At 33.8% G+C, this 9,280-nt stretch overlaps 1 protein-coding gene across 2 annotated transcripts in view; it reads left to right on the top strand.

Moving 5' to 3' along the window:
* Positions 1-7,257, top strand: part of dock5 (dedicator of cytokinesis 5) — a 67,603-nt gene extending 60,346 nt beyond the window's left edge. Inside the window, exons 48-52 of one of the 2 annotated variants that reach the window (XR_001636990.1) lie at positions 1,950-2,094; positions 2,291-2,441; positions 3,866-3,987; positions 4,152-4,341; positions 7,025-7,257. Coding sequence is in view for 1 of the 2 variants with exons in the window: in XM_016520441.1 (XP_016375927.1) it covers positions 1,950-2,094; positions 2,291-2,441; positions 3,866-3,987; positions 4,152-4,253 (520 nt within the window). In the remaining variant the exon portion in view is untranslated. Of the gene's footprint in view, positions 1-1,949; positions 2,095-2,290; positions 2,442-3,865; positions 3,988-4,151; positions 5,057-7,024 lie in introns of those variants that run through there. The other variant, XM_016520441.1, reaches the window with a different exon arrangement.
* The last annotated feature ends 2,023 nt before the right edge of the window (positions 7,258-9,280 follow it).

Below are 9,280 nucleotides of genomic sequence, written 5' to 3' on the forward strand. Positions count from 1 at the left end.
TTGTTCATTAAAAATATAGCGGAAAAAGAGAACATCAATGCGGAGAATATCTTGTTTACATCAAAACCGAAACCAAGCCGTTCACACAGAACGCATATTTCACGCATTTTCTAGACGGGCATCTATTACTGTTGCACTCGCATCTCGCACACAAGAGCCGCATGTTTTGAAAGCCATGTAAAATTAATGAAAGTTCAACTTTGAAAAAACATATATCGAGACTTTATAAAATTGCGAGGGAAAAAATTAAGAGAAACTAAAATTAAAAATTCGGTATTTTGATTACAACCTCTTTACATTTACATTTACATTAACTTGTTTCATATTGAGTATCTAGCTATTTTTTGCATAACTTACATATTGCTTGAGCTTCTATACTAGTTAAATGACAAAAATTGCTGAAACATTTCTGTTAGAGATGCACAATTTATTTATTTTTGTATATCTAGTATCAGCCTATGTGTGTGCATATATATATATATATATATATATACGGTACGGAAAGTATTCAGGATAGATTCAGTTTCCCATGTAATTACACTTTCTGCTAGTGGACAAACATGACATTAATCCGTTTAACCTCCGTGTTTAATTGGTTCTTGTAGGTGCTGGATAAGTGGATTCTCATTAAACAAGTGCTTAATTACCATTAACTCCCCAATAATATAGGGGGAAAAATATCTAAATGAGTAAATGACAACCTTTAACCAGTTTTCAATGATTAGGCTGTTTTCCCTCGAGTATTTGCAGTTGAAATGATCCCAAATTAGTCATGCGTAACTGGATAGAACACTTGCCTTGTTTTGTTTTTTTTGCTGCAAAGTCATTATTGTGATTTATGGCTGTCAAAAAAAATTTTGAATTTCGAATATTCTTCGAATTTAAAATAAAAATCCACATTTTTAGGATCCACAGAATTTTAGGTGTGCGTTAAGGATACTGTATACACACACACACACATACATATAATAATTTATAATATATGGAATTTATTTTTTGTGTTTTTTAAAATGTATTTAGGCAAAATAGTATATTTATTTAATATCAGTCATTTATCAGTTATTGCAAATTTACAACGTAATTCAAAAGGAAGTACATTGTGACGGATTCATAAAACAATAAGTGCTAAAATGTGCTGCTCAGACTCTTTCAGACTGACATAATTGGAGAGTTTTAGACTAAAATTCATTTAAATAAACGTATTTTTGTCCTTGAGAAGAGTTTAGAACATCTTATTGTTTCCTTCTTTGCATGTTAAAATTTCAGGATTCAAATTAAAACAACGGCAACAATAGTTTGTGCTTTTCTATTGTGACTTTTCTATGTTAGTCAGAAGCAGTGGTATTCAAAGCATTTCTCTTTTAATTGTCATGTTTCCAACTATGTTTGAAAAACCTCTTTTGTTCACTGACCTTCCTTTTATATCAGTGTTTCTTAAGTTTTTAGCAGATGTGTTCTTCTCGAAATGCTAATCAAGCGTGTATATCATATAAATAAGTAGCAATTACCAAGACAGGCAGCCGAGAGAATGAGACACAGATCTCCGAAGAATCTCTCAAGAATAAGTGTATATATAATGAAGTTTTATATCGGGTTGCGATTTGGAGGTTTCCACTTCTGCGTCACTCAACCCACAAGTGGCTTACTTACAGTATAGTCTCTTCACATTAAAAAATTGCAATGTAGACACATGCATTTTCTGCAAAGCTGCTTTGAAACAATGTGCATTGTGAAAAGCGCTATACAAATACATTTGAGTTGAATTGAATTAAACTGAGATAGGAAAAAATATATTTTAAGATAAAAAAAAATTAGACACCTGACCTTAAAGCAAATGTGTTGCTTGACCAGAATGTTGTCGTACAAATGTATAATACATGGACGTCATGCTCAGAGGATTTGTATAGGCGTGCAAAAGGTTTTCATCTGATTGTCTCTTTCTCTCTCAGCTCGCTGCTCTCCCGTGTGAGCGACAGCAGGGTTTCGGTTCTGTCTCGCTCGGAGGAAGATAATCGGATAAGTAAGAAGAACAGGAAAGAATGGAGTATGAGCAAGTCTCAGGTCTTACTGGAGCGACCCGCTGACAGCGACGAGGTGCCTTTTATTTACTTTTTGACCATTCCTTTGACCATTCTCTGATGTAAAAACTCTGTTTGATGTTGATTTGTGTCATTTCATAGTGAAATTGAAGGACTGAGTGGAATAAATCGAAGGAAAGAACATTTTTAAAGTGGACTAATTTAATATTTGGAGATATGATTCATTTTATGCGCTGTCTGTGTGGTGGCAGATTCCTCCAGAGAAGCAGCCAAGGCCTAAAAGTCTGACGATAGGAGACCGGAGACTCACGCTGTCGCTGTTTCATGGAGAATCATCCAATTTGAGTTTACACAACCCCCTCAGCCCTCTGCCTGCCTCACCACACACACCACGCAGCTCCAGTGAGTGCACAACCACACATCCAACACAAACAGATGATTGTTTTTTTTTTGACAGGAGCTATGGTTTTTCTTTACCATGGTGCATGAATATGGTAATGCTACCATCACTGTACCATGGTGCTACAGTACATTTTCTTTAAAATACAATTGTTTTCAATATACGCTTCCATTCAATAGTTTGGGGGTTGGTTTTGAAAGAAGTCTCTTGTGCTCATCAAGGCTGCATTTATTTGATCAAAAATACAGTAAAAAAAAAAAAAAGCTATTATTGCGGTTTAAAATAACTGCTTTCTATTTGAATATATTTTAAAATGTAATTTATTCCTGTGATGAAAAGCTGATTTTTTTTCAGCATCATTACTTCAGTCTTCAGTGTCACATCATCCTTCAGAAATCATTCTGATATACTAGTTTGATGGTTAAGAAACATTTCTTATTATTATTATCAATCCTGAAAACAGTTGCTGCTTCATAATTTTCAGGAAAGTGGAAAGTTCTGAAATTATTTTGTGGAAAGATCATTTTCAGGCAGCTTTGATGAATTTAAAGTTTAAACAGTGCAGCATTCATTTGAAATAGAAATCCATTGTGACAATGTAACAATCGTTACTGTCGCTTTTGATCAATTTAATGCATCTTCGCTGAATAAAAGTGTCAATTTATTTTTAAAAAATCATACTGAAATTATGAATTACTAAAACTTAAACTAAAATTAAAATAAAAACCGAATATATAAAAAACCTAATTCAAAATATGAATAAATACTATATAAATAATACAAAAATAATACTGATTTATATATATATATATATATATATATATATAAATATAGAAATTGAGATTTATACATCATCTGAAAGCGAATAAATAAGCTTTCCATTGATGTATTGATGTGGTGGATGAGGAGATACCCCCTGACAATATAAAGCGCTTTGAGTGCCTTGAAAAGCGCTATATAAATGTAATGAATTATTATTATTATTATTATTATTATTATGTATGGTTTATTAGGATAGGACGATACTTGGCCGAGAAACAACTATTTGAGTAGGAAATTTACAAAATATCTTAATGGAACATGATCTTTACTTAATATCCTTATGATTTTTGGCATAAAAGAAAAATCAATAATTTTGACCCATACAATGTATTTTTGCCTATTGTTACAAATATACCCCAGCGACTTAAGACTGGTTTTGTGCTCCAGGGTCACATATATATATTTTTTAATTAATTAATTAATTTCATTTTTGATTTAAAAATTCATGAATCCCAGGGTTAAATGTTTGAAAATTCTTACAGGCATTTAAGGAAACTTAAAGGAAACTTTGAATACAAAGAACACCATCATCCAGCACACTGATCCTGCACACAGCACATCTGTATCAACATTATTAAACCTCATATTGATCATTGTCCCGTAGGTTACACGTGTCTCCCAAGCGAGAGTGACTTCAGCACACCGGACATCACGAACACCCCTCCACCAATGCCACCCAAAAAACACGCTCACGAGAGTGAGAGCATCTATAACTCCACCTCTGACGTAAGACACAGCATGCACAGTCTGCACTAGGAAAATAGCTCAGTTATTAGCAGTCAATTTACAATTTCTTTGTACGTTTATCTGTATTTTGATCTAAAGACTTTGACAAAAATATAAATGGTATAGAAAGCTAAAATGCTTTTCGTCTTCTATTTCACCTGTAGTTCACGCCTCCTTTACCGGCGAAAGTTGAAAACAAGCCTCCACCGCCGCCACCCAAAACACGCAAGTCCATGTTTCCCAGCTATGAAAGCAATCCACAATAAAGACAGCCCGGTTCTCCTGAATTCAGAAGCAGACGCCCGTGGTACTGTGTCTCAGATAATTGCGTGCTGTGAAAAACACTTCTTAATGGTACTTGTTCCTCTTTTTAAAAATCCAGAGCTGAGAGATTGTTTGTCATGGTTTTTTGGGATTTCTGATTAAACCTGTTTATAATTTATTTTTGGTAGCAAAACAGCAGTTTCATCCTGATAAAGCATTATTGTTTTTATTTGGAAATGGACCTCCAGTGTGTATTTATTCATAACTGCTGGGCAGGAACGTGACCGTTGGTTGGTTGGTTTGTTGAATGTTAAAATCAGCCTCACATCCACTGGATTAGTTTATCTCGACCTGTATCTGTGTCTTATAAATAGAGATATTTAAAGTTAATGAAGTTCTGTGCACAAATCCACTTTGCACATTGCTCATAATTGTCAGGTTGCACGTTCACGCAATTAAAACTTTTGTAGTTGGACCTTTTGCACCTGCAGCACAGTTTGCATTACTTTTCCCCTTAAGCAAGGAAAGGCTCTTGATGGAGTTTTTTTCCCTTACTCTACAGAGCAATATTTGTATAAAAAATCCCAAACATTTAAAAAGCCTGTGAATTCAATTTAATTGAAGAAGATGCAGTATAAAAATTCAGGCTTTATGAAATTATTTAAAGTGTCTAGACTTATTTTTGTCGTGATTGCATAAAGCAGATCAGATGTGCTTGAATTCAGGAATGCTACCTATTGTGTCAACACTTAAAGGAATAATTCACCCCAAAATTAACATTTGCTGAAAATGTACTCCCCCCTCCCCTCAGGTCATCCAAGATGTAGATGAGTTTGTTTCTTCATCAGAACAGATTTGGAGAAATGTAGCATTGCATCACTTGCTCACCATCGGATCCTCTGCAGTGAATGGGTGCCGTCAGAATGAGAGTCCAAACAGCTGATAAAAACATCACAATAATCCACAAGTAATCCACACCACTCCAGTCCATCAATTTACTAATTATCAATAAACAAATCCATCAAAGCATTTTAACTTTAAACCATTGCTTCTGGCCAAAATACGAGTCCATAATAACGTTTCCTCCAGTGAAAAAGTCCATCCTCTGTTTGTCCTCTCACATCAAAATCCACCCACATATTTGTTTAGAACTATTATGGACTGTATTAACTTGTAAATGGTACTTGATCTGTGCATATTTCTCTCCTGATTCAGACAAGATGACTTTTTCACTGGAGAAAGCAATATTTTGGAATATGAACTTTTAGCCAGAAGTTTGAAGTTAGAAACGTGTTAATGGTGGATTTGTTTCTTACAAACAAACACACTCATTCTGACGGCACCCATTCACTGCAGTGGATCCATTGGTAAGCAAGTCATGTAATGCTACATTTCTCCAAATCTGTTCCTATGAAGAAACAAACTCATCTACATCTTGGATGGATGAGGGTGAGCACATTTTCAGGAAATTAAAATTTTTGGTTGAACTATTCCTTTAAACACAATTAGCATTTGTCTAGTGCAGAATTAAAAATAAATTAAGTTCAAAGTGTATAGATATAGCAGAAGACAAATATAACATAACATAATATAATATAATATAATATAATATAATAATGGCCATTTTTGTGTACCTTACTATGGGAGAATTCTTCACAGGTTACAGATGAAAATAGTATCCAGCACGGTGCCAGTAAGAGGCCCCACAAATGATGTGCGTAGAGATTCAGGTTTCAGCATTGGCTGTTCAAATCTGTTCCTATGAAGAAACAAACTCATCTACATCTTGGATGGACTGAGGATGAGGTATTTTTCAGCTAATTTTTATTTTTGTGTGAACTATTCCTTTAAATGTCACCTAGGTAAAGTGTGGTATTTCATGGATGGGTACATTTTAGTTTGGAGCAACATAAATTGCTCTGTGAAACACGCCAGTAAGGTTTGAGATCACCAAATCAGATTTAGGGCTTGCTTGTTCATTTACCTCAAGTCAAAATATCACACTTCAGTAGTACATGCACTGTATTTGTACACTGTATTTTTTGCTCATGATATTTTTTATTTCTTTATATGATAAAGATGTTTAGATTTTTTTAAAACTTTTGTGATTCAACATTTGTCTTTATTCTTCGTGATAAAATGCAACTGCAACTTTGGATGTTTTAAATTATTCATTGTCATGTTGTTGAATGCAGCGCTTCAGTAATGAAATAGTTATTACATAAAAATATCAGAATAGCAGGATCATTCTTATAGGTTTACTGGTTAAAAACTACACTGGGTGTGTCAGCATTGTTTTATTTTTGTAATGGGTTCTTATAATAAGGTAATTTTCATAAAGATTGCATAGTTTTGTACTTTTAGAGTGTTTTTTTGCAAATATGGTAATATTTAATTCATATACTGTAATATTTAATTCATGGAAAATTATATTTCTGCATGAAATGTTTTGTACATTCTGTATTAAATCGCACAATTATCAGAACGAATGTGACAGAAAGTTCACAAAATTCCAGGGAAAACCAAAACAATGTTTTTTAAAGGGATTGTAGGTGTAAATAGAGTTTTTCTTTACAGAATTATTTAAACTTGAAACTGTAATTTAAATGAGATTTAAATGAATGAAATAGTGTTATTTTATTTTAATTTGTTTCATTCTGAGCAAAAATACAAACCAAGGTTATTCTGGCCTTCATGGATCATTTCAACAGCCAAACACTTTTTCAGTATAGTAAATGCATGCATTTTTAAAGTAATTATTTATATTTTTCAGTCAACGTGGACAGTTTTCGCCACCTGCAGGCAGAAACCCATGAAAACCAATGGGGAAACAACCAGTCATAACTGTTATTTGAGAATTTTTGCACTCCAGTTTGAATAAAAGTGGCAAAAGAAATCTTGGACTGTTTACTAGTTTTTCACTTAAAAGGGTCATAGGATGCTGCATGCACTTTTACAAGTTGTTTGAACTGAAATGTGTGTTGGCAGTGTGTGTACACAACCACCCTATAATGATAAAAATCCACCCAGTGTTTTTTTTTTATCTGGTTAAATCTTTACCCCTTTCTCAAATCGAGCAGGTAAAGTGTGGTATTTCATGGATGGGTACATTTTAGTTTGGAGCAACATAAATTGCTCTGTGAAACACGCCAGTAAGGTTTGAGATCACCAAATCAGATTTAGGGCTTGCTTGTTCATTTACCTCAAGTCAAAATATCACACTTCAGTAGTACATGCACTGTATTTGTACACTGTATTTTTTGTTCATGATATTTTTTATTTCTTTATATGATAAAGATGTTTAGATTTTTTTTAAACTTTTGTGATTCAACATTTGTCTTTATTCTTCGTGATAAAATGCAACTGCAACTTTGGATGTTTTAAATTATTCATTGTCATGTTGTTGAATGCAGCGCTTCAGTAATGAAATAGTTATTACATAAAAATATCAGAATAGCAGGATCATTCTTATAGGTTTACTGGTTAAAAACTACACTGGGTGTGTCAGCATTGTTTTATTTTTGTAATGGGTTCTTATAATAAGGTAATTTTCATAAAGATTGCATAGTTTTGTACTTTTAGAGTGTTTTTTTGCAAATATGGTAATATTTAATTCATATACTGTAATATTTAATTCATGGAAAATTATATTTCTGCATGAAATGTTTTGTACATTCTGTATTAAATCGCACAATTATCAGAACGAATGTGACAGAAAGTTCACAAAATTCCAGGGAAAACCAAAACAATGTTTTTTAAAGGGATTGTAGGTGTAAATAGAGTTTTTCTTTACAGAATTATTTAAACTTGAAACTGTAATTTAAATGAGATTTAACTGAATGAAATAGTGTTATTTTATTTTAATTTGTTTCATTCTGAGCAAAAATACAAACCAAGGTTATTCTGGCCTTCATGGATCATTTCAACAGCCAAACACTTTTTCAGTATAGTAAATGCATGCATTTTTAAAGTAATTATTTATATTTTTCAGTCAACGTGGACAGTTTTCGCCACCTGCAGGCAGAAACCCATGAAAACCAATGGGGAAACAACCAGTCATAACTGTTATTTGAGAATTTTTGCACTCCAGTTTGAATAAAAGTGGCAAAAGAAATCTTGGACTGTTTACTAGTTTTTCACTTAAAAGGGTCATAGGATGCTGCATGCACTTTTACAAGTTGTTTGAACTGAAATGTGTGTTGGCAGTGTGTGTACACAACCACCCTATAATGATAAAAATCCACCCAGTGTTTTTTTTTTATCTGGTTAAATCTTTACCCCTTTCTCAAATCGAGCCAGCTCGGAAGAAAGGGGCGTGGTCAGCAGAGCTCATTAACATTTAAAGGGAAATGCTACAAAAATGGCTTGATCTGAAAAGAGCTGTTTTTGACGGTAAAAAAAGGTGTTTTCACACTACGGTTGAGAAATTTTAACCAAACTATGTTACAGACTTTTCATTAAGACCCTAAAGAATCATATCAACTTGTGGAAAATGGGCATCATATGAACCCTTTAAGGAGTTTTATAGCTATTAAGTCAAATTACCTTTCAGTGTAAATAAATAATTTTCTTTTCAAACCTGACAGTGTTGAGATTCGATGCAACTTAAGCCATGTTCACACTACAGGATTGTAAGCCTGATTTAAACCCGATTTGCAAGCAGGGTTGCCAGGTTTTCACAACAAAACCGACATTTGCTACTCAAAACTTGCTCAGTAGCATTCGGTGGGGGTCCCCAGTAAAAAAAAACTAGTTGGGGGGTAAAATACGCGGGTTTTTTTTGCCTTTGTTCCACTGGTAAAATTCGCATTCCATGGGCTAAATATCACATTATTGGGGTCGCTTCAACCCGCGGTAACAGTGTTAAAGGTGCCCGATTCCGTGGGAAAACCGCGGACTTGGCTACACTGTCAACGAGCTCGCCGACAGGTCGGGCTGTGATCGGGGGGAAATCTGCGTGTGATCTGCGCTCGGCAATCTTTATGTGTGAATATACCAAATATGTGTGATATTTATGTGTGAAATATAT

The sequence above is a fragment of the Sinocyclocheilus rhinocerous genome, unplaced genomic scaffold (assembly GCF_001515625.1).
Source record: "Sinocyclocheilus rhinocerous isolate Xijiao unplaced genomic scaffold, SAMN03320098_v1.1 scaffold990, whole genome shotgun sequence".
NCBI classification, from domain to species: Eukaryota; Metazoa; Chordata; class Actinopteri; order Cypriniformes; family Cyprinidae; genus Sinocyclocheilus; species Sinocyclocheilus rhinocerous.